The following is a 27,219-nucleotide window of genomic DNA, read 5'->3' on the forward strand; positions in this document are numbered from 1 at the left end:
ACTCACTCCCCCTTCAGGTATTCCTGAACTCAAAATTTCTTAAACTTCTGCATAAAAACATTCAATAAGGACCTACATATGTTTATGGTGGAGCTGCCATTTGGGATTTCATCCAAACTGCCATCTAATGGACACAGATGCACACACACCCTGCTTCACATGGCCTGTATGAATTGGTCTAAAGGAAGGTGCAAGGAACTGTCTACAGGCACAGGAAGCTGCAAAGAAAATCATGCCTATAATGCTAATTACTTTCCAGACTCTGACAATCAGTTTCAAATTTTTGGTCATGAAGACCAGTATTTTTCATTTAGTTAGTACTGTCACACAAAGGCACTTATGATGACAAATTCCTCCTACCAAACCAATGTTATTTTCTCCATTTCTGTGCTAAAGTTTCTGTACTTGTTTGATTTGTTCTACTCAGTGAAAGAACCAAAAGCTTTGCCTTTTGGCTGTACTTCGTCTCCTTCCATTTCTCTGTTGATTGAGAGGACAATGAGTTCATGTTTACAATGGAGTGATAAAGGATAAACCTGTACAGTCCTTCAGCCCATGCCATCTGCAGAGATGGGTCATCATTTATTATGATGCCAGCTGCAAAAATGCTGAAGGCACCATTTGCAAAAAAGGGGGGGAAAATTGACAGATGTAAAACAACCATAAAGATACATTACTATTAATTAGTCTCTTTTAGTAAAGTATATGTTCAGTGTGCCAAGCCAGAACAAGCAATATCAACAAACTTCAGCTATCTCAGAATCGATTATCAAAACAAAGACATTCATAGCTTTACCAGCAAAGTCTGTAATCGCAATGCACATTATACAAAGACTTTTCATGTTGCAACTGAATAAAGACTTGAAGCTATTATCAAATTGACAAGGCTGCTGACAAAGCAGGCAGGCAATTATTTTAGCGCATTGATGGCTAAATCTCTCACAGTATTTCAACACGATAACTATTCTTCTCCTTTCAATGCCCATGTGTAATTCTCATGATCATTATTATTAACTATGCAGAGCAGCATGTTAACTTGCTGGATTCTGTTTGCAAAGGGTTGGATTCTCAGTGTTTTGTTCTTATTAAGGGATATACTTTGTACACATTCATATCTATCTGCCTTGCTTTCATCCCATTAAATGTTTCTATAGACCATAGAAAACCTAATGACCGTGCTGAGTTCTCTTTGAGACAAAAAGAAAAGAAAAAGGTTTGAGGATGCATGATACAGGAAGCCCACCTGCAGAGTTCAGCAGTTCCATGTGTATGGCAGTAATGACGTTAGTACATACTAATGGGTATGAGAACAAAATTAATAGGAAACAAACTCTGTGATCAGAACCAAAGTTTACTCCAAAGTCAGTTTCCCATCAAATATGGTCCTTTGAGAAGTGGCTTGTGAGAAAAATCCACATTGGTTCCTGACACGAACTTAAAGAATAAATTACTGCCTTCACAAACACAGACTTATGAGGTGTTGACATCTCCTTTTAAACAAGCTGTTTTCTCTAGTATATTATAGCTACCTGTGTGTCTATGAATTGTATTCTATATTACAGGTTCTACTAATCTGCCTAGTATGCAAGCCAAGCTTACAGTCAATCTGCAGTCATCTCTGGAGCCAGGCTGCCGATGTCCCAGCCCTGTGCCTGGTTACATTTTGAGGAACAACTAACATACCACATTATTTCCTAAACAATTCCACTTTTAATGTATTTTTGAGCATGAAGGTAAATAATTAGTGATCCTTTTTACAACTGAGATTGACATTTTTATCTTAAAAAATCTCTTACAACTTCAATGAGATTAGGACAATTTCTCAAATTAATGAGAGATTAAAAAAAAAAAAAAAACAGAAGAAAAAGTTCTGCTGAAAGAACTTCCTTGATCAACTTCTCCCTGAATACTGATGCAACCCATGTATCAATTTAGCTTTTCAGCAATGACTTATTTTCCCTGACTTCTTCATTTATATCTGAAACTTCAGCCTGCTTCAAACAATACTCTGAAAGGCTTCTTCGGTTCTGACGTGATAAAACCAGATTTTGTTACTAGCTTTCATGTTCTTAGCAGGATGCTCCGGTGTAGTTTTATCTTTAACTAGTAAAAGGTTAGGCTTATTCCTAGTTGCTTGGAAATAATTTCTACATTGACAGACTTATTTATTTTACTTCCTTTGCATTGCTGTGAAGTTATAGTAGCTTTTGAAGGTCACTAAAAACATAAAACGCTAATACAGTGGATTTGGTTTACCCCTTCTCCTTACATAAAAGTTATTCTTTACAGAGCATCTTTGCTGCAGTTAGATCTTAAACTAGTACATGTCACTTCAATATGGCAAGTAACAACATAATATGGAATGTCATATCATGCATTACAATCATCCTGCCATTTATGTAAAATGTCATAATATGGCATGTAATACTTCATTATTTTACTTTTATACAATATTTTATTTCATTAAAAAGACTAAGACAAGGCATAACGTAATATGGATTGACATCTCATCTAATTTATTGGGTAGCCTGTGATACAAATGAACACCAAATACAATGAAACTGTTTATTACTAGGAAGAAGAAAAACAGATAAGAATTCAGTGTACTAATTAGAGGAGCAGCTATTTTCTGTATATGTCTTTTAGCCTGGAATCGTTTTTGTAGGGTATTGAAAACAGATGCTCTTTTAATTAGAAGCAGAAATTCTGAGTTTCAGCTAGCAACACCCAGGAGTATGCCTGATTGTACTGGAGATAGAACACAAACTTTGTATGAGTTCCACCACCTTCTGTTATGTAAATGTCTGCTTATGTATACATCTGCTAGATGGCATCAGATCGGTTAAAGCATGTGCATCTCCATGTGGCTGTGCCAGTCTCCTTTTCACAGGGAAGGGACTACTAGTCAATAAACAAGCGTGAGCTGTTCTTCTTTAGTATCAGTGGTCAAGCCCCGTAGCTTTTTAAACATGGGATCCTGGATTCTATCCCCAGTGCTGTCTATATGCAATTTAGTTGGCTGTCTTCTATGACTATATATAGAACCAGATTTATTACTATGGGTGTGATACCAAGAGAGCAGATCCAGCCTGATAGAAGGAAAAATATTAATTCCCTTCAGCTGAAAAACATCTTCTGTAGTCTGCTTATCCTTCTCACTTTTATAGCCACAACAACAGTGATTGATGCCTAAAAAATACCTAAGCTAGAATAAATCTCAGCAGAGGAAAAAAAGTGTGACCTCTCAAAAATTTTCATTTTACAACAACAGAAACACAATAGCAACATACTACGAATGACAGCTTCATACACACAAAGAAAGTAAACTCACATGTTCACCACAGGTCATTCCATGTCTAAAAGTGGACAGCAAGAATAAGAAGGAAAAAGCACAGTCTTGTTTATAATACTTTCTCTTGAGATTTGGGCAGCCATCCCAAAAATAATAGCCAGAAAGTTACAATAAAAATCACAGCCTAGACCTTAACTACTTTTGGTTCTACATAAGGTAAAACTATGGCTTTTGTTTGTTCCTTCAGAATGCAGGGCTGTCCATGACAACACAGCTAAGAACAGTCTCATATTATACATTGTTTTAACTGCCCAAGGTTGCATCCTGTTCACTGGGCTTTTCTAAAAGGCAGAAATATCCTAATGCTTTAACGTGTCTCTGGTTAAAGTCTTGGTTGGAAGCTGTGGAAGCTGAGAGAGAAACGTGCAAGAGCTACCCTGTTGGCCTGAGATGATACCATTGGTCATGAGACTTGCCTAAGCCGAGCCACTGAGCTGTTACCTTAAATACTCTGAAAGCCCTGAAATCTCTACCAAATGTCTACCAAAGACTGCATAGCTCTGATAAAAGAAAAGCATTACTCCTTCCTAAGCTCTCTTAGTTAAAGAACGAGGAGGAGGAAAAAGAACTAGTGGAACAGGACTATAGCCAGCTCAGCAGTGCAATGACACCTGCAGTCATTTGTTTCCTCGATACACTCTCACTGGATTTGAGTAAAAAAGGTTGCGTACTGCCATACCGAACACATGTACAATATCCAGTCTCTGTTTGCAGACCTCAGTCCTAAGAAGATCACAGGACATCTGAATGCAGACTGTAGCTGCTTGTTACTATAGAGAGGAGAGTGTGGGAGGCAAGCTGTAGAGTTTTAAATAGGTTTTGAGACCTAGAAAAAAAGCCTGAGTCAACTGCAGTGAACAGGGAGAGTGAAGGGAAGGAAAACTGATATAGTGAAATGCATAAGCAGATTGGCAAGACTTGTGACAGTTGGTGTTTTCCTTAGAACCTCAGCTCTTAGAATTAAGGACTAAAGAGAGTCTGATTTAATTTAATATTAAAACATTTCTAGCTCTTGGGAAGGTCATTTCAACATTAAATTTGTAATGCTCTCTCCTACTTTACACATCAGTTTAATAAAAATATTGAATTCTTTAGATAAGGGAAAAGTTCAGTATGCATGTCATTTTTACAATTTAACTATTAAAAGCCAAAATCTTCTTATTGTAAATATGATTTCGTTTTCCAAGTCAGTATTTGTCTGACAGAATCGTGGAAGTATATAGGGAACTAGCAAGATTCTGGACAGCAGAAGGTTAAGAGAGAATAAGGTAAGAAAAAACGAGGTTTCTCTTCCTATCAAACTGTTTCTGTTATAGTTGCCTTGGAACATATAATTTAAAAGCTAACTTCAAATCACAGTATTGAGCAAAGTAAATCTAGAAATCATGGCAACTGGGGCTAAAGATTAGAGGATGCATTATGGATGCCTTAGTCTAGTATGCCAAGACATATTTTCAAGGAATTATTTGAACTCGTCTATTGTAAAGTTATTTTTCCTTTAAAATTCAGAGGAATGAGTACCAAATATACCCGTGGTCTCCTGCTTATTTCTACTACAGCTCCAAGGATCTTGAAGTTCTCTGCAAAAAATGAATTCCTTCATTTACACTCAGGAGTTGCAAAACCAGCATTATACCTACTTTACAGGCAAATAGTTGGTGGTTTGGGTACACCACGTGACAAACTCAAGGTCACAGAGCAAAGGAGGAGCTTGGAATAAACCAGGACAAGGCTATAATTCTTGGTCCCCCTTGGCTGGCATTCTTTCCTACTCCTATGCTCGAGTTTAATGACTATACAGCACTGTAAATACCAGCCAGTCCTTCAGCACAGAAGGACAGGGTTTGCTTTAGTGCTATTTTTAGTTGAGCAGATCCCACTTTTAAATCTGCAACGCCTCCATTATTCAATATCGTGATTATGCTTAATGTTCCATAGGAAGATAAAGGAATTAGTATGAATCAGAAAGCACAATGCAGAGTAGGCAGTACCACGCTGCCTTCTGAAACACAAGCACAGAGCAAGCAGGAGCTTTGGTGGGGGGGCTTTGCACAGGGAGGAGGCATCAGGCAGCTGGACATGTCAGCTGGGTGCCTCGTCAGGCAGCTGGTGCAAGTGGAAGGTCAAGAGCAAGTTTACTGTTTACTGAATTCATAAATTACTAATTATTCAGCTCACTAAGCAAAACAGGCTTATTGCCTGCACATGATACTCCCCCTTCCGTCACCTTGAAGCACATAGGGAAGAGCAGGAATTCTCAGCTATATTTTGATAGATGGACGTCATTAAATCACCATAATAAAGGGCATAAAGAGCTATAACGGGTAGGTCACTAGTAAGTGCAAGAATACTTGCATGTTTGTCAGAGGACACCTGTAGAAGATAAAGCCCAGCTCTGTTCTGATAAAAGGCAGTCTCAGCAGAGAGCTTGGGGATAGCCTTGCTAACCAAGGGACAGGGAAACGTGGAATCTATGTGCATGGTAGGTGGTGGCCTAGAATGAGCTAAAGGGGAACTTGAAAGTTATAGGGAGACCTCTGTCACAAGGAGAATCAGAACTTCTGAAATGAAAAGGATTAAGGGATGCAGATATTCTTTCTACATAGTCACTGGTTGCTGCAATATACACCAAGATGCTTTAGCATTCTCCCAGACTGAAAATTGTCCCTTTGCTGTACTTAACTGCTCAGACAAGAATGGGAGCGAAGTTTAACAAATTAGCAAATGCCTAGGATAAAGAGGGCAAGTCCAGAAAACTCAAGAAAAGAGGAATTATAGGTAAAGACAATGTTTGGCATGGAGGAATAGAAATACAGGTCAATTGTAGCAGAAGAAAGAGACAGCATGATTTTCAAAATATTGGAAAGAGCAACAAACACTTCGGGTGGGAGGGGATGGACATAAACACACCGAGCGAAAACAAACAAAACCTCCATTAAACAAACAAACAAAAACCTCCTTAATTCAGTGGGAAAAATAACAATAACGAAAAGCAGCCCTGAAATCCAACAGAGACTGACAAATTACATTGTTTCAGAACAGGTTCTATGCCAGGATGCTTTTAAGTCACCCAATCTATACTCTCCTCTCCTCTCCCCCCCCCCCCCCCCCATTATTATTATTATTATTATTTTTGAGTCAGACCACTTTAATACAGGGTTCCACAAAAGTAAGTAGTTGGAGGCTCTTTTTCAATCAGTTTGATGTGCAGTACCTCTGTTTACCGTAAAAGGCATGAAATCCTACCCTGACATCTTGAAAGACCCGTTTCAAAAATAAGAAGCACCATTAACTTCTAAAAGCGTTTCGCACAGCTCAAGACCCAGGGGATAGATCCTTACACCAAGGCTCTGTCTCTTCACGTTCTTTTGATAGAGTATTTCAGTCTCGCTGTGTATATATAAAGCCATTTCACTGTTTTAGAGTGTACATGAAGCTACTCCTCTAGGCCTCTCAGTATCGTTTATGATGACGATGAGCATCTGGGATGTTTTTGTAGGTGCTGTTTCAGGTTACGGTCCAATGACAATACACAGCGGCCTTCTATTGCTCTATGGTAAGTAACCTCTTGCGTGAGATTTGAGCAGCTCTCGAGTACTGGAGCTTTTAAGGATACTTGAATAACTCCGTCAGTCATGATGACATGCTGAGCTGTATATACACGGTACTGTGAAACAGTTGTTCATAGTAAATGATAATGTACAGCGGGGATAGCTGCACACAGGTTGGGGGGCATTAACTGAGTTTGGGAGCTGACTTCTAAGTGACCTGAAGACAGAAGAGGGAAGGTAGTAGCTCATGTTCTGTTTAACTAGAGAAAAGCTTTTTTGACTGTTAATTTTAAAATAGTCATGTTATAAAAGTTAGGGCTTTGCCATGCAACTACTAAGGAGGCCTGTGGGATAAATTAAACTGGGCTGAACTACGGTAGAATATAATGCAAACAGTAAAGAAAGGCAAGCAACTACTACATATTCTGTACGATACAGCTAAAAACAGCTTCTCCCTCTTTGCATCTTCTCCCAACCAGAAAATGTCCCAACAGAAATCCAAGGAAAATCTTGAAAGAGATAAACGTCACGCTTACCAAGCGGCTTCCATCTACCACCTTAGTGAGCAGTATCTTGATTCCCTGTGCATTTCAACTCGGTTCCTTTCTGAACTACGTTTCATCTTAGTTTGCTGTTTGAGCTTAACAGAATAATTATGAAGTGGCACTTCAAAGAAAAAAAAAAAGCATATTTAGAGATCCTCTGGCTGTTGAATATCTTCGGCTGTTGGAAAGGGCAGCAAGATGTGGTAGACTACTCCGTAGTGATTTTAGCACAACTTTTCAGCAGTCATATACATATATGCATGTGTGATAGTTTTGCTCTGATTTCTGCAGAAAACAGAGTAACGTTAGCCACTTTGATCATAAGCCAGAAGCTTCTTTTGGAAAAGGGCAATGGTGAGACTTGGAGTTTGCATAAAATGCTAGTGACCACTGCCATTTTGTCAGTGCCTCTGCTGCACTGCCTCTGGTCCTCACCCAGTCCCAAGCTGAGCTTTCAAAGATCCATTAAAAATTGACTGCAGAATAATTACTGCAGCGCTTGGCTCCAGATCTAACTTGGAAAGTGCTAGGTCATCAGCTCTACAAGCCATAAATTATCAGTTCTGGTCAGTCTCAGTGAAAAATATGTGAAAGCCACAGCTTCATTAGTGATTGTCTGGACCTAGCTGAAAACCCAATCCAATTAAAACAAAACCACATGATGAAAATGTTGTGTTATGCTTTCTCCAATGGATTGTGGTGTCTTAAACACAAAGGGCAACATGGGTAAGGGTAGCTCTGAGACTGAGCAGTACTCACCCTGGGCATGTTGGTGATGGTCTAACCCTGGCCTGAAAAGCAGGGAAGAATTTTATACTTAAACATTTCCATACTGTTAACATAAAGGCAATCTTCAACACTTCCTTTTTTGGAGCTCCTTTCTCCCTTGCTTTGTGCCTGACTACAGGGAAAAAAAATAATTTAGAAATAGCACTAGCAGTCCAAACAGTAAACATATTGGAAAAACAATTTCATTTTTGAATTACCATTGAACATGTTCTGATTGGCACATTTCCTACTGTACTCTAAGTAAGTTCTGCAATACATTTTTGGCCTAAAGATGGTCTGTGAGCAATTATAGTTTTTTTTTTTTTTAAATCCTAGCCTTGCAGAGGCTATTGAGATATTGAGGACTATCAATAGGCTGGTGTGATGTTTCAAACATCACAGACAAATAGGAAATACACAATTCAACTACAAAACAGGCCCATCCCGAGCAAAATCCTGAGTCAAAATTATCAAAATTCAAGGAAAAAAAACACCCAGATTCTTACGTAAAATTTTCACTCTTTGTATTTTCAACTTTGGCCAAGACTGTTAAACACAAGCTATAGTTCAATATATTCAATATACATGAACAGTTAAATGGACCAAAAGAAGGAGCCTGAAACACCCTCCTGATGCTCTCAAAATCTGATTGCAAGATGTAATAAGGCAAGGATATTTTAAGCCTCTAGGTGATAGTTGCCAGAGCAGAAAATGAAACCTGGATACAGGCACGGTGCTCTAGAAAGGGAGATGCTTCAAAAGGGGTGTTCAGACAGAGCAGTAAAAGCTCAGTAAAGGCTCAACCGTCAACATTTCCAGGAGTGGTGTTGGTGGGAAGGGTTGGATGGTTCAAAGCTGCACCTCCCTTCACTGGAAGACTGTAGGATCACAACTGAGAAGGGTCTGTGGAAAGGAATGGACAAGTGAGCATTCAGAGTGGCACTTGGAGAGAGAACTGATCCAGGAAGTGTCTTTTAGGAATATTCCAGGCACGGCTCTTTCTTTTAGTCTCTGACACTTTGTCTAGTTTCTGAATCCCAGTGGTACTAACATAAAATGCAGTTTGGCACGCTGTGAAAAGTCCCAAACTATTGTGAAAGATTTATTAAGGTAATGTTTGTTAAAAAAATTTCAAAAAAAAAATAATGGAAGAGTCTTTACAAGTACCCACATTTACTTCAGCTTTGAAGTTAAAAAATCACTAATGCTTTAACAAGCTAAATATTTATAACAGCTTCTCTCATACATGCAATGCATAAAGCCTTCCAAATACTTGAACAAGCTAGAAATAGAGAAACATTCAAAGCTGAAAGAGCCATATTTGGGGGTGAAAAATGGAAATTGTTTAAAAACACCACCTTCAGCTAGAAGACAAACAACATATTTTAATATATGTGCTATTTTAAGTTAAGTAGGCTGTAAGGATTTTAGTTAGAATTCAGCCAGCATACCATACTTGCAGAAGAGAACAGCTGCCAGTAGTGCAAGTAAATAAGCAATAGGAGCTCTCCAGAGACACTGCACCTATGGCCAACCCAGAGCCTGCGCTCTGGAACGACCCGTCTGCAGAGCTGGTGGTGTTCCTTCCTGCAGCATCTGGAGTTTCCTTGTAACAAGGCATTCCCTGAAAACCATTTACTGTCCAAAATCATCTGCAAGACGTCCAAGGCATGCAAAGTAATTGTATTAATTTGTCTTACAGGGTTCTTGTCCATTTTCTTCCTTTACTGGCATTTTTTCCTCACTCAATATCAACAGTAATGCTCGCTTTTATACCACTTGGATTTCTTCCCTAAACACCACAGCTCTCTGATTGCTATAATTCTGCAAAGTGCCAGCACAACAGCAAGACCAACAGGTGAAAGTCCTGGGCTGTTTTCAGCACATTCCTGTATTTTCTGCAGATATAAACCATTTTTTCTGAGAAGTCAAGATGCTGGCAGAAACAGCCAAAATGTGTATTCCAGTGGTGTTACAGCTGTCACTGCAATCAGCTGACCGCAGATGACAGAAAAGCTTATGGCTGAAGACATGACCAGTCTTCTCTGTTCTGGGTACTCTGAACATCAACTCCCACTTTCTCTCCTGTCACAAAAAGCTGTTTTCTTTAATGGGAAAGACTGAAAGGGCCCATATTTGCTCTGCAGTCAATAAATCTCTTTATATTATTTTAATACACGATATATATTCCATTAGCCCATTTTCTGCAGCTTGAAAATTATTATGAGTGTCTGCAAAATACAAACTTATATTCCTTATAAAGTGGAGATAGCATTGTGCCATTTCTGTCCTTCGTATCTCCCTGCTCTTGAAGGCTGTTTTTCAAATGCAGTATTTCTCTTCCCTGAAATTTCATGACAGATGGTGGGTGCGGATTGATATTAAGGCATTTTCAGAAGCAATGAAAATGCATTTGACCATTCTTACAGACTCCTGAAGAACTCAAGCTCAGCAAGGCAGGGCAGGGCAGGGCATAGCAGGAAAGGCTGGTTCTCATGTCCCTTTGCTGTTGGGACTCAGCTGAGGTACTGAAAGCATTGAATGCCCTGTGACCAAACAAATAACACCTATTTTTTTGTGTCAGTTGCTATTTCAGCAGTTCCAGATCATCTCCCTTCCTCAGTTAGTCACACTATCTGAACGTTATTACATTCAGATATTCCTCCATATACAGCAGTTCTACACATTTTCCTATTGGGCTGCACGAGGGCCAGAAAGAACAGTCTCTTTCTACTGGGTGCTATACCAATTATATATCAATTGATACCATCTGATTTCAACAAGACTGGCAAAAAAAATTAAATGGCATTCTTCTTCATGCAATTGAGACACAGAATGGTGACCACTTTAGGATGCATCTACATAATCTAGACAGTTTGGGAAAAAGGTACATTAAGGAAAATAAAGATAATATAAACAATTCTTCAAGTTTGGGTAGATTTATGCCAGTTTAATGTTGACTATAGTATCTTCCTCTCTTCTCTTCAAGTTTGCTAAGATTTTCATGGTATATATCCAATGTCAAACCAGACTCACTTAACTAAGATTCTACAAGTATTTCCAAGAAATGGGAGACAAATTTTCTCCAGACGCCAGCTAGCAGCTTTATCATCACTTTCTTATTTCTGCATCTTTCAACACCACTGTAAAGTGAATGCAATCTCTGCTTCGAGGAGAAATATATCAGTTATATAGAGAGGAAAGAGCCGTCTCTTCTCCACTGGCCAAGGTATGCTACTAGCCTTCCCGTTAACAGTCGTGATACACAACAAGAGTTTCAAAAGGGATGGCAGAAAAGTAACTGTCAAGATCACACGGTTGATAGGAGAATCTCCCATTATATAAATATGCTACACACACATAGCATAAGTGAGTATTTCTGTGGAAGCATACACTTGACATCCCATGTTGTATTTATCCCTAAGCTAGCGTAGCTTCAGATGTACTCGTTCATATAACCCTCAGAACATTCATCGACTCTCAGTTAAAATACAAAGGCATCTACTATGCCAAAAGGAGATGTTCTGTGAACTACTCTCAGCTGGGAGTCTCATTTTATGCATCTTACAGAAAGGCTTCTGAAAAACAGCACATGAACACAAAACAAATGATAACTGAACAGGGTACAAAGGGACTGTTCTCACAAATGTCTCATCAATAAACATCATAAAAGACTTGCGTCAAAAAATATTACTCCATCTACCAGCATACTCAAACCATAGTAAATAATGAAAACATAAATATGAGAACAATAAGGAAGACAAGCAGGGAGTACAAATGATATAATTGAAACACAAATAAAGAAGCAAGGTTACCAGAGAAAATGGAAAGCATTGTCTTCAAGGGAAACTGTTCTGCTACAAGAGAAATTAATGCTGGGGATAAGAGAAAAATGCATGGACTCATTCTTTTATCAAGATGCTGGAGTTATGGGAACTGAGTTTTTCTGTTTGCAACGAGTCACTTGGGAAAAGTAAGTTGACTTCATTTTTAGTTGAAGTACTTGCACATCTCACACTGTGGCGTTAATGTGCTCATCAGAATTCAAGAAGTTTTTGTTTCTGCAGTGTAACTCACTTCAACATGCCTCTATTCTTGAATGAGTGTATCCATACTGTCCATTTTGGTTTCAGTAGTCAACATTACATTCACATGACTAGATTAACCGTCTGAAGTGCCTCCACACAGACAGGCACTAAATGAGAAAAGGGAACAGAGATACACCAAAGATGATGAAAAGAGTAAGACAAAACTATAAAGCTCATTCTATGTTGTGCTGCAGGCAACACTTGCCTCTAAAGATAAAAGTTAAGCATAAATGCAGTAGAACATTGTTAAATTCATTCAACATATGCACAAAGCACATTTGCACAAGAAAAAAAAAGATTTATGTGAAAAAGGAATGCATTAAGAAATTGAGTTAATGATAAAAATTCAAATCTATTTATGCAGCGTTCTTACAGCACACACATTTTCTTTAATTAGAAGCAAACATCCATAAAAGAAATGCAACCTTGTAACTTATAATAGCTGAAGCATAAGCATAATTACTTGTGATGGAAACTCCAGATTACATGCTGTCATCTCTCGACCTTGGAGTCGACACGTTTCTCTCTAGCTGTAATTGATACCCATGTTTTAGGAGGGCAATGACTTTGCAGGGAATGTCAGTAAATATAGGTATTCTCACATCCTTGGTATTGACAAGTGCTGCAGGTCAAGTCCATGTTTACAGCTGAGAGACACCAGCAGTTGGGCAGCCAGCACCTCTCTTTCCTATAGGTACAGGTTGTGCACAGAAGTTCAGTGTGGACACCACTTCAAGCAGTGAAAAGGGCACTGGGAAGTTGACCCTTTTCTAAATACATCTTCCTTTTCCCACTTCAGATATAGGCCTGCAGTTTTTTTCACAACAGAGTTGTATCATCCCAATACTTGATACTTGGCGTGCAGAAGACGAGATTTTTTAGAAAGCTGTGCACGTTTGCTTGCAGCTGGTGCTACCACCTACTGCTCTGTATTAGGCTTGCTTGCCCTTATGCCTGCTATTAGGATCTGGAGATGGAGTAGTGGAATGGACAGAATGCAATGAAGAAAACCATCCAAAATGCATTCTGTGAAATTTAGGAAGATGTGGGATGAAAACTGAGTGGCCTCTTCTAATTGATTTATCATACTGCCAAAAAAGCAAATGCTTTGTAGGAAATGAAATACAGGCCTTGATAAACAAACAAACTAAAAACAAGATAGGAAACTCTATTAGTCTTTGTCTTCCAGCAACTTAAGTTCAAAATATGTGTAAAAGTGTCAGCTTCGGTGGAAGTCGATCTATAGCAGCCATTCTAGACCACTGTCTTTCAGAGAGCACAGCACTCATGGCAGCTGGGAACAACCACCACCAAGCTGTAGTTTTGTACTGTATCAAACGTCTCTACTGCCAGCTTTTCAGAGGTGCTCAGAACTCCTTTTTGTCATTAATGAAAAGAGTAGAATATTGGTACTTAGTACTTGTTGGAAATCAAGACTGTAACTTCACTGTATTATAGTTCTCCTGAAAATCTAGGGCTACCCGAGATGCTGCATAACAACAACTAATCCTCTAGTAGGAAACACTGGTAAATTAGAACAAACTCCATTAACCGAAACACTACTGTGGTCCAGACTTTTGTCCTTCAAATTCCTTTGTTCTACAAGCTTACAAAAGAGCAAACACAAAGCAGCCAATCAGAAAAATGTTGGCAACTGTTAGAGAGGGGAATTTATGTCCATCTCTGCCCTTCATCAGGTTAAAACTGACTGACTCTTCCTCCAGCTTTGGCTGTAGTCCATAGCTATATCCATTGTGTCGACTGGTATAAACTCAGCTTTACTTCAAAACAGGACCAAATTGATCTTTCAGCTGTCTGAGCAACAACAAAAGGTAGCAACAAGCTTTGCCTTTGAGCTGCCTTCAGTGGCACTAGAGGGAGAAGTCCTTTCTGAAAGGCCAGAAGAAATAGGAACAGAGTGATGCAAGAAGTAAACTAGAGAAATGCTGATCGTGAGATACTGAGATGTTATTTCCTGGAGTAATTATTTGCCTCACTGAGTGCAATGAAATCTGCAGTCCTAAGGTAGTTTGACTCTTTATGCACCATTGTGTAGCACACTTCTCCTGTTAAGCAAAACAACTGGGCTGACATGCCTCTACTCTTTAAGGCATCATTTAGAGTACTACCGTAAACCAGGGCAAAGGTGCTAAGCTGCATAAAAAGGTCTCATCTTCTGGGATATGACACAGGAGCCAAGAGACAACAGCACTGGAAAACCAACATGTGGCCACCCCTGCCATCACATCTGGTGTTGCTCAGCCTCTCGCAGACCACTTCACTATTCAAGGGCTTGTTTTCATTATTTTCCTCTGGGTCATTGCAGCAGCTAACCATTCACTGAACTTGTTGTCCCATTCCTTTTCCCTATTGCTAGATTTTCTCCAAACACAACCAGGGAGGCCACCTGTAGAATCCAGGTAATTAAAACAGCTTTGAAGTAATTCCATAGTCTCAGAGCAAATGGAGGTGTGGGGGGGAAACATTAGCAAGTGGGGACCCTGGGGCCTCTGGCAGGGTGAGGAGCGATAAGCAAGAAACCCAGCCAGCATCTCAGTCCCTGAAAAAACAGCAACCCGAAACATACAGGGAAAACACACAGCAGGCAGTGCTGGACTGCAGCCATGCTTCTCCTCGTGCCAGAACAAGACCGTTTCTTGTGCCCTTTGATGGTAGGTGTTAGCACTAGAAACAGGGCACAGTTCACATCAAAACCTGTACTCAGAGGTGTCTGTAACTTGAATAAAGAAATTTAGAAGTGAAAGGTCATGGCCCAATGCATACAGCGCAAAAGGAAAGATGTAGTAACTTTTAGTTCGGCACCGGGATAATCTGCATACGCCGTGTACAAGACAGCAACACATGGCAGAGTGGTTAGTTGACAAGTTAATGACTGTATTACTTACATAGGTACCTAAGCAAAACAAACATGCAAATCTGTGGGTTTTTTTTTTTTTCAATTTAAAAGGAACTTCTATAAGTAGATAATTCTAGAAACTGGTACTCATTAAATTGCATGTTAGGGGAAAAATGCTGTTACCATTGAATTCTGGACCTTTAAAATTTAAAGCTCGAAGTCAACATAACAGGACATTGGTATTTCAAATGCTTGTGTATTAAAGGGCTTTCTCTCTCTCTATTTGTATGAATATATCTTGGAGGACCGTAGAGAGCTTTGAATAAGTCCTAAAAGGAACATGCTACTCCAGCTGCACATATGTTTCTATAACGAGACAAGTGTTGAATCTGTGAAGGCTTATACAACAGTGACTTCTGCTGTGAAAGCTTTGTCAAACAAGCATATAGGTTATTAAGGTTAAAGCTTCCTGGTATTGCTCTGATCACTCAAAATACTTAATATGCTTTAAATAGAACTTAACAATATGCTTCTGGCAGGAGCGTTTATAAAATGAGAGGCCTCAGTTCCTGTTCTTGTGCCTACAGCAAGGGGTAAAGCGTCTATTTCAGGGGGACAAGAATGGAGGGAAAAAAAATCAAATTGTTTCTTCACGAGTCCCAAAACAAGAAGAACACAACTTGTTCCACTATCAGGAAATTGTAGACACTTCATTTTAAACAAAGATGGATTCAAGAGCAGTTCTCAGGACCTATGTCTTGTTCCATTGCACTTTACCTGAGCTGAAAGCAGAGACAGTTTTAGCAAACTAATATTATGCTTTAATCGTCTGAACACTTAAGGATACTTTTTTCCAGGGCTGAGTTCAACAACATGTTTAACGCTCTTTGCCTCTTAAACAACAAACACACACCACTACAGAATATAATAAAAAAATAAGCATTGGTCGTTTCAGGAAGTCACTTTTTTTCCCTTTTTAATTAAAAAACTCAAGTGGTTTCAAGAAAGAGCTTTAGCTATGAGAAAAGAGCCAACAAATCCTCACAAGGTCTACTACAGTTCTATTCTGTAAAAACAATTACTACAGAACAAAAACCATCTGCTGCCTATAAATTACAAACAGTTAAATGCCCATCGGAAAATTTTTATTTGACTAAACAAAAGAACTGTCTGCAGCCCTCCGTGTTTAAAGCCAATTTCCTTGCTTGTGTATTTATGAATAGGTGGAAAATAACTCTGCATAGGCTATACACATTGAGCTAGTCAGCATAAACTGTCACAAAGGCTTTCCATTTTAAGTCATACCTTTTATAAGCATGACTTGACACCGAGCCAGTCAGCTTGATGCTCTCTCGTGCTTTTTGCATACTTTAGAGACTAGATTATTATTGTCTGGTCTCAACTAAAGGTCTATGTCCATACAAGGCTTAGTATGCCTTCATCAATTTACAGTGATTGTTACAAAATAGCCCATATTAGGCATTTTGAATTAACACACTAGTAACGCTGGATTTACAGATAAGAAATATGCAATTTTTTTTTCAATCTCCTCAGAACCCTCATTATTGGAGCTCTCATTAGTTGTGTTATAGACTACTGCATACACTATTTTAAGATTCAGTCACTTTGTGCTTTCATGTAATGTGTGAAAGCTGTTGATGTAGAGTCATCACTAACGTTGCAATTCTCACCACTGATCTTGCTAACACTGTTTTAAAGAAGAAATTGTCATGGAACACGCATTCTTTTATTTTCTTTATTCTAAACATAACTGTCTGACTCAGCTCTTGATTATTGAAGTACTTCATAATATACAAAAAAAATCTGTCAGGCTTGTGACCTTGAGGATGACAGTTTAAAACTCAATCTTCCAAGAAAAACAAACAACTACAAATGAAATGTTGTAACTAAAATAAATAATCAGCTGGCATAAAGGGATTTTTTTCAAATTTGAAAATAAGATTTGATAAATGCCAATGATCTATCAAGTACTACTATTTCTGAAAAAAAAAAAAAACACTTTTAAAGGTCTTTCTTTAAAAAAAATTCTTGCAGCTTTGGTACTAGCAATATTAACATACTGGGAAAAGTGAGGTTTAGTCTCACACTCACCAGAATTATTATTTTTCCCCCTATTCAATGCATTCTGTCTACTATGCACACTAAATATCCCCAAACAAAACTCTTAGTGATAATTATCCAGTATAACTCAATTTTTCAATAGCTGGCTTGAGATACGTTTACAAGTGTCCTTTCTCTTTCAAATATTATTAAATATCTGGCTTCTATTACTGTAAAGATTGAAAAGCTGCAAGCCCCTTCAACATGTCACTGGCCTATAGCTTGATTCAGATGGGGGGAAAAACATTTGTATTGAGAACAGGTAAAGGAAAGTGAAAATGAGATATTTTCTGTGAGAAGCAAAAAAAAAATCCTGCAAATAGTGCGTATCATAAAATTGGATGAAACAGAACAACAGCTGTCCTGTTGCTGAAACTGAATGCCTTATTTCAACACCTACCAAATGAAATACTTCATTTTCACTATATTGAACATTTTCATTTACATTTTCTAAATATAACTTTCAGACTCATACCAGTTTTTTAAATTGTTATCGTAAAAATCAAACAAGGCTAAATGAAAAACAGAACACTTTTTTTCTTAACGTAAATAATCTATCAGCCTCGTTCTAAACAATTCGGTAGTTTTTGTTTCATTTTGACTAAGAAACCCTAAATCAGCCACTTACCTATCTGTAGTACCACTGATTTCTAAGAAGTATTCATGTTGTGTATTATATTTGCAGAATTACATATAAAAACAACAACAATAAGAAAGGAACACCACACCCTTTATATATTCTGGTGGGAATCCCACACTGGACAGGTTAGCTGGCCTTTTATTTTTCCAGTAAGGAACGAACATCAGTTTGGAAGGAGTACAGAACCTTGAATTCACATCATCAAGCATGCCAATTTAATGATGGAACAAACCCTTATTTAAACAAACACATCTCACAAGTAGCATGGGACAGAAGAAAGACACACACACACACAAAAAAAATTTTAAAATGATATAAACAAATTTGTTTTGCATCTGGTATATTTGAAGAAGTGTCCCTGGATTAAAGAGCTCCTCTAAGAATTCAATGGAAAACTGACAGTGTTTTAAACCACAAAGTAAGATTGTGGCATAGCTAGAAACTTTTTGTAAATGGAACCTTCATTGCTCCAATCAATGTAATTGTTCTGTACTAGAAGAGAGCAACTCTGTTCTTTTACAAGTGTTAACTTAATTTAATGGCTTGAAAGCCACATTTCCATTTGCTCATGTGGTAGCAAACCTTGGTTATTCAAAGTTCCTTCATTCAACCTATAAAAGGCACAGAGAAGAGCTTGCAGGAATGAAGAACCTACTATATGAGACACAACGAGGTAAGTTTGTTTATCTTAGTAGAACAAAAGCTGAAAGTGCTCTGCATCATCAAATACATACTGAGGCAGTGAAGTTAAAATAGAACAAGAACAAATAAGCATTAAGGTGCCACTGATGCATTCAGTCTGGACACAAGATGATTTCTAAAAATAAGGTAGTTTGAAAGTCATTATCAAAGTACTGAAAGCAAAAAAGAAAATGTCTTTCGAACTCTGGTGTAATTGTTTAACAAAAGCATTTGTATATATATCTGAACAGACCTCGCAGTAAAAGAACCAAAAGTGATCTTAAGGGCCCTTAACTTGTAACATCAAACAACAGTTGTTCTTGTTTGTCACACTGTGTATTGCAGACTAAAGAGTGATAACACATAGGAATTAGAGTAAGAATTGGGCTTTAGTGCAAAAGCAGGGTGGGGAAGAAATGAGACAAACATGGCTACTTCAGGTGAATTCCAGCACTTCAGAACTCATCAACTGACTTCTGTTAACTTCAGTAGCATCCTAAGTTAGAGCAAACAAAATTAGAGCAGCAATGGTTTATTTCTACTGAAGCACCGTTTTTTGATCTCAGTAATTTTACCGAGTCGGTTCAGCTATACTTCTGCATACCTTACCAGTGCAGTGTGACTGCAGAATGCAAACAGTGTAGACAGAAATCAAAATCAATTCAAAAATTGCAGCCTCTGCAAGCCAGAGGTCACAAAATCCTAAGGCAGGTGTGTGTACTTCCTCAAGTTGTCTTTTGTTGCTTACCAAGTCAGTTCTTTTACAAACGTAGTGCTGACACTGCTAGAAACACAGCAAGGCATCTCCTTCAGAAACTGCAGACTTGGAAGCCTTGCTAAAGCATCAGGTCAGTTGCTACTGCTCACAAGATCCTCAACAATGAGTATAACAAGTGTCTAGAATCAAATCAGTAATTAATACTCAACTGCACAGCATGCTTTACAAAGCAGGCTTTACATAACGTCCCAAGATACTTTAACATTAGGTAACAGGCTGAGGAAGAGAGAAGTTAGGTTGCATCAGCTATGGAAAAAAACGAACAAATCAGAGTTCAGGTAAGAAAGTAGTGGAGTACTGACGCAAGTGATGCATGAAGGAAATGGCACTAATACGAAGTCTGCACTGGAAGACACACCTTGACAGAGGATGCATATACTAAAGGTAGCAAGACTAGAGCAAAGAGAAACTAAAGCTGCATCTAATTAAAGCTGCATCTAATTGTAAAAGAAGGAGCTTGTGATGTATCCATAACAAAGATCTTAGATAAACCTATTCCAAGGAAAATTTCATGGAACACTTACTGAAGTTATGTGTCTGTGTATATATGTACACAGCAGCCAGGAAATGACAAATGAAAAATGCAGCAGCAATTGCTGGTCAGAAACCCCATTTCAGAAGCATTCTACTCTATTTTCTGTGCTATCCCAGAAAAAGGAAAACTGTCCCATTAAAAGGACAAGGTTTCCCCCAAGGACAAAAACATTTGCATGCTCTTTTGAAGCACCAAGTGGCCTCAGAGGGCTTAGACAGCCAAGGCACAGTGTGAAGCCCTGGAAGGCTCAAAACAGCCACCATGCCCTTTAAGTCATCTGAGCACGCTGGGGCCAGGACTAAAAACATCTTGCTAGGGTTATTTCATGCCAAGATGGACTGAAGTGTTAGGAAGTATCACATGGAAGAGAATAGCTGTGGATTGAAGCCAGTGCAGACCCACACTTCCGAACTCAATGTCTCCTGGAGTTCAAATCATGTGGCTCTGAGGGAAACCCTGCCACGTACGGTCGAAGGACAGAGGAGGCAAGGATATGCAATTGTTCTTACAACTTCATTCAAGTTAGACTGTGGCTGTAAAATAGTCACTCTGGAATCAACTATGTGGTGCCACCCTGAAAAATTAATTCTAAATAATTGAACTGCAAATCAGTCACAGCAGGTCTCAACAGGTCACACCATAATTGTGGCTATTAAACACACATTTTTTACTACAGAACAAGTCAGGATATAAAAGTCTGAGTAATCTCTTCACATTTGAATTTTAGAAAAACATTTGCAGCCAGAAGCTGCACAAGGTCAGACAGTTCAACCAGCCCCACATATAAGCAACGCTGATTTGTAGCCATGGGACCAACCTTAAGGGTTGCTGAGGACTTGCAGCTTGTATCACCATCCTGGAACTCCACTCCATACACCTACGTTCTTCAGAAATTGCACTAATTTATCTTTGCATCACAAACCTATTTGTTACTAAAATAATAAAAGCAATCGCTAGCTTTTTCAAATCGTATCTTCACAGGAGAAAATAAGTTTCTCTCTCATATGTGAGCCTATAACTTACCTTAGGACCTTTCGGTTGATTCCACTGGAATCAAAAATTTTTAAGTAATTGTCACTACAAAACTACAGGATACAAAATCATACTTAGACCCCTTACCCATATGTTGTGGTTTAACCCATAAGACAGCTAAGCACCACACAGCTGTTCACTCACCTCCCACCCATCCCCGGTGGGATGGGGGAAAGAATCATGGTAAAAAAAGTAAAAGCTTGTAGGTTGCAATAAAAGACATATTACTAAGATAGAAAAGAAAGAGAAATAATAACAACAATAATAAATAGTAATAATAATATGTACAAAGTAAGTTACCACCTGCTGACCAATGCCCAGCCCGTCCCTGAGCAGTGGTCCCCCACCCAGCCAGCCTCCCCATATTAATTGTTCAGCATGACATTACATGGTATGGAATACCCCTTCGGCCGGTTCAGGTCTGCTGTCCTGGTTGCATCCCCTCCCAGGTTCTCGTGCACCCCCAGCCTCCTTGCTGGCAGGGTGGTAAGAGAAGCAAGCAAGTCCTTGACTTAGTGTTAGCACTGCTCTGCAACAATTAACGGTCATCAGCCTGTTATCAACCTTATTTTCACCCTAAATCCAAAACACAGCACCATACCAGCTACTAGGATGAAAATTAACTCTATCCTAGCTGAAACCAGGACACCACATTTGGATGGAACGATGCATTTTCAGACTTTTGTTGCTTGCACTATGTAAACGTCAGAAAAATTCCAAACATACTCAGGTTTGTCACAGGTTGGCTGCAAATAGTCTTAATTGGGTTAACCAATTAGAGGATTTGAGTAAAGTTTAGTACTTGAAGAGTAGGCAGATTTGGCTCATTAGGAAGTTATGATTATTTTAAATGACTACCATTATTTCTAATGAGATAAGATGAATCTGTACCAAAACCAGAAGCAGAAGTTCTGGGAAAAGGGTCACTTGCTCTGCAGAGCAAAGTCACTGTTTCCAGAAAGCCAATGATCCCCTGCCTTTAGAGAACAGGAAGTATTACATAAAAAAGGCATTCCCACCTGCCCTGAGAAAACAAAACGAAAGAAAAAAAATAAAAAGGCCTTTGCAAATCAAAGTGAAACATTACCAGTGACATTTTAAAGCATCTAGCATTGAATGACTGGGTTCCAATCTTAGAGAAATCACTGTATTCTGTCAGACGTGCATCATGTATCGGGATTAAATTAAGAGGCATGTCTTGTAGAGGAAAACTCATCGCAAGCTCATACTTGGATGAGATACACTACAATCAAAGTACCTTTAAAGTTCCTTTCTCACTGTTTTTAAACTAAATTACTATATGAAATGAATATAATATATAAAAGAAAAGAAAACTTTTTCAGTACTGGAAGTTGTTTTGTAGGTTTACAGTACTGAAAATATTTTGACTTTTTTTATTCACAATATTCTTTTTATGCACAGTTTACTTGAAGAAAAAAATCCATCTAGACAGCTTTTTTATTGAAAAGTTACAAAGTTAACCTAAAATTACTCATAGGGAACAAAATTGTTTGTTAAAATAGTGCTGAATCCCAAATTAAGCTAGTACATTTGCACTTCAGTGACAGAATCCCCTATTCACCTGGCTTTTGGTTGCATTGTTTAGGTTATGCTAGCAAAAGCATGTCTTTGAATACTAAAAGGAAAAGAATGCAACTAGAATAATTGTTTGCTATCAAACGATCATCAGAAATGTACTTCTTCAGTGAAGAACACTGAGACATTTTCTAAGCAAAATGACAGAGAATTAAGGTTGAAAAAAATAAAACAGCTCTCTTCAAAAGCAACCAAATAAATAAAAAACACCTTACACCAATTGACACAGCAGATATAACAAAATTTAGATATAACAGAATTTAAAGGAAGAAGCCAAACACCTTTTTTATTCTGTTCAGTTTCTGCAGGTCTGGGACCATTAATGAATCAGTGCACAACTCTGAAGTCTGCCTTGTTGGATATTCGTATTTTTCACAGATGTCTCTTCAGTTTCCAAATGAGTGCACATTTCTCCAGTGTCAGCATATTTTAAAAGAAATCATCCATTGTGAAATAGAAATATTAGAAATTATATGCAGCCTTAAGCATAATTTTAGAAAAGATTATAACGCTTCAACCATGAATACATCTATCTCAGGTGTATCTAGAAAAGCTGTTCAAGACTGCTTAGCACAATGATTGGCATTCACTGAAAGGGATTATGATATGGCCTACCAATTTATCAGACTCTGAAAAAAAGACCCTTGTCTGATGCAGAGGAGTTGGCAGCTGCTGGACCGTAACTCTGTATCTAACAAACCCTTGCCCTGCAATTCAGGTCAACGTGAACAGAATGCAAAGGTCTGTAAGTACGTAAGACAGATGCTTGTCAACGTATTAACAACAGATCATACAGATGGGACACAGTATCTTCAGCCATTTTATGCCAGTTTAGCTATGGGAAATAAAGTAAAAAGTTAACTCCATACCTACAGCAATACACACTGCACACATGGCAGCTTAAAAGCAGGAGGGTGACATTTGCAGATTTTGTCATATAACTATGTTACCTTTAAAGGATTTACTAAATAACCACAGAGCTATATTCTCTATTTAAAGACCTGTACGAAGTTATTGTTTTCAGAACAATGGCCAAATCTAGCTCCAGCATGTAGTATTATAAAATAAAATGGTGTGTCAGGTAACTCTTAATCTGAGCTGAAGGAAACTTATTCTGTGTTTAACCAAGCCTTCAATTCTACTTTCTTGTGATCAGAAGGCATGCATGGTATGGCTTTTTTTTTTTTTTTTTTTTTTTTTTACTGACCTGCCAAAGCCTGAGCATTCTCATTCTCTTTGTCCTCTATTTGAAGATGGTGTACAAGTCCTGTACTCAAATTACTAGAAGACTGATCTTCTTCCAGTCTGGTTCATGCTCAAGTTGACCATTTAGTATTTGAGAATAAAACAACTGATAAAAAAGAAAAAATAATACAAAATAATTACCTTCTCTAAAGTTTAAGATAACTCAATGAACAAACCAGGTTGGTTTATTTGAACTGTAAAAACAGAGCTAAAGAATACAGGTACAGAGTACCTTAAAGCTATTAATAAATATTTTGGCGATTGAGGTTTCACCTGAACACAGGGCTGGAATTCTCAGTGACACTCTCGTCAAAATAACTGTAATAGATTTGTTCTCCCATCAAACCTTGCATTTTTAAATACAAAAAAATATCTGCTTAAAATCCTTATGTACCACTTGGACACAGAACGTTAAAAATAGGCAAACAGAAACCAAAATGTCCCTTCTTGCAACCTGCTGTTTTTTAAAGTCTTTGGTATTTATGGCTTTTAGCTATTTTATTTGGTATTTATGGGCCTGTACACAAGGCAGGGGCAAAAAGACAAAAACAAAATTTGTTTCTTTCAAGGTGGACACTTGTACCTATATACACTCATTTTAGGCAAGAGATAAAACCCTGTATTGGGCCCTAAACAGAGTCAAACAGGCCATGAGGTATAAGCACCTTTTACACACAAGTCAAGTTATAGAAATTGACCTTTATTTTGCTTATAATCAGTTTCTTCAACCTTTTTTTTTTGATACAAAGTGACATTATTTTAGTACAGAAAATCCATGTCAGAACAGTACCAGTTTCAGTTGTACCATTGTAGTCTACTCTGACCTCAAACTTTAAAAAACAAGCTAAAAGGAGATAAAAGAAAAACTGCTGTCCCTCACCATGACAAATACTTTGATTAGTAATTCATCCATACCACCTTCTTAATTTATATATATATACACAGTATTATAACAGTATGGTTTAATACTATATAAAATAATACTGTATACATATATTTTGTGTGGTTTACAGTTCAAAAATACTCTCTCTATATAGTATATAACTATATATAGTATTTTGAACTATAAAATAGCATCTGTAAAACAATTTATGTTTTGGACCAAATCTTTCTTTGAAGACCTGTACAAGAAGAATCCCTTTTTTTTTTCTTTTTTTTTTTTTTTTTACTTAAGCTGCAAACAAACAAAACTGCAGGCTGTAGTGTAAAACTAGAAACCTCTACATAATGAAATGTTAGGAACAGTGATTGAGAAGCAGTTCTACTCAAATAATATTTTAAGAACAATTAAAATACAGTACTCAAAAAACATGGCACAGAGACAGAAGAGCCAGGTAGGAAACCTGTGTTAGGAACACAGAGTCAGAAGTGCAAAAAAAAAAAAAAAAAGGGAACCGATACAATGGAGTTTGGTACAATAGGTAAATAAGTATTGCAACCAAAACTAAATGATCACTTTTTACAGTGAAAACATTAACAATTCAGTACCTTCCTAAAGGCTTTTAATCAAAACCCTAAACCTGCGGCTGGCCTTAAATAAAAACAAATCTATGTGAATGCTACACACTGAAATACAAAGATAAGAATTACCCTGCAAAATTGCACCAACATAAGCTTTCCATATTTACAGTATCTAAAAGAGACAGGGCACAGCATGCTAGGCCTAGCTTAGGACCGTTCTCCACCAGTATTTAAACCAGGCCCAACAACCAAAAATCAATATTTCTCAACACACTTAAGCTTGGATTGTTCAGATATATTACGATGTTTAAATATTAGATTCATGCATAAAACAAGAAACAGTATCTTCGACAGACAAGTGTTGACATAATACAAACAGTGGTCTGCTCCGTAGAGGAGTGTACTTCCTTCTGAGCTTACTCCCAAGACGTACCATAAAATCCCACATTATTATCTGGTTGTCAAGTAAATGTGCTTAGAAATAGTAAAAATTGCAAGTAAGAGTCACGTTGCGCATAAACCATTCACTCAGAATTTCACTCTGTTGTGGAGAGTTAACTCATTACATTAAAGGACATAGTTAAAAAAAAAAAAAAAGGACATTCAAGTAAACAGCAACAACCAAATACTTAGAAAAGGTTTTTGTAAACTGGTCATTCTACAGGGTTTTGCAGCATTGCTAAATTCATTATTTATGGAGAAGTACACACAGGTTGCACACCACATGACAACCTGTCGCATGTACACGTACAATGTAAGAGACAAGCTCAGTGAAGTGACGAACCCCTTCCCACATGCATCGTGTTTTGGTTTTTTTGTTTGTTTTTGTTTTTGTGTTCAGTGTTATCGTTCCCCTTCATGAAACAGAAATCACTTATATCTTTATAAAGACAGAAATGGACAGAGTCCATTGGATAGAAAGTTAGTTGGTTATTTACACCTGCAAAGCGGTTTCACAGCAAAATAAATCTACAGTGGGCCAGCTGGGATCCACAGGACTTTGTTTTGTTCTTGATCGACAGTTGTCATAATCTGAGTGCAAATGCTTGAAAGGGCTCCTCCCTGGACAATGCCTAAAGAAAAAGATACCCCCCAAAGAAAAAAAAATTAGGCTGAAAAACAGTTATGATTAAGTACAAAGACCAGTCTTAGGCGTTTTTCTGCTGAGTGTTTATCAACATATCACAATTAATTTGCCCAATTCAATATTTGCCAGATGCATGACCATTGAGACAGGGAGAAGAATAAACAGAGCAAGGAGGTCAAACATTCAGTACACAGTCTCTTCTGCTAGCTGTTAAAACAGCTCTGGAAAGCAGTAGACCCGATGGCTATAATCAACTAAGACAACTGTTTTGTTAGAGTCCTCCGTGTGCTATTTTCAGACACATCAGGTGGCAAAGTTTAAGTCTAAAGATGGTCAGAACCTACCATAATAAACCTCTGTTCAGCATGTGGTGCTAAGAGTTTTGTATTTATGTGATAATATACATAGAGACTATAGCTGTAGCAACTAGGCACTATTTACAAATATTAAAATCAAATTATGAAGCAGCTCACAAAGTTGAGGTAAAACAAAACAGCCACAGTTGCTACCCCAACTCTTATCGACAACTACATTCAAGGAATAGAAGGCCAACTGCAAGCAACTCCCTGAAGATCAATTAAAAGTTAAACAAAGAACACCTTGCATTCTACCCTTGTTAAAGATAACAATCATAAAAAGCAAAATACTAACACTGACACAGCAGGGGAGAATATAGGAGCTTTAAGACATCAAAGGTAAGGAACTTCAGGACTAAAATGTGTCAGCAAAGCCTCTGGCCTCAGCTAACGCTAATGCTGGAAGACTATGTCAAGCCTTATAAAACTTAAAGGTGTAATTCCCATTTTTGAAAAATACAGACTTTATTCTTATATAAAAAAATAATTGATTCTGCAGTGTATACTATAGTTAAGGATGTCACGT

The 27,219-nt window shown here is 37.9% G+C and overlaps 1 protein-coding gene across 39 annotated transcripts in view; it reads right to left on the bottom strand.

Annotated features, from left to right (window-relative positions):
• The window catches only part of DLG5 (discs large MAGUK scaffold protein 5), a 170,732-nt gene that overhangs the window by 40,154 nt on the left and 103,359 nt on the right, over positions 1 to 27,219 (bottom strand). For 31 of the 39 annotated variants that reach the window (XM_083843566.1, XM_083843565.1, XM_083843561.1 and 28 more), the window contains one exon: positions 7,440 to 26,323. In XM_083843566.1, coding sequence (XP_083699692.1) covers positions 26,220 to 26,323 — 104 coding nt within the window. In that variant the 3' untranslated portion in view covers positions 7,440 to 26,219. The remainder of the gene's footprint in view (positions 1 to 7,439; positions 26,324 to 27,219) is intronic. The other 8 variants (XM_083843564.1, XM_083843563.1, XM_083843562.1 and 5 more) reach the window with 2 other exon arrangements.

This window comes from Anser anser (genome assembly GCF_964211835.1).
Source record: "Anser anser genome assembly, chromosome: 7".
Taxonomy (NCBI): Eukaryota; Metazoa; Chordata; class Aves; order Anseriformes; family Anatidae; genus Anser; species Anser anser.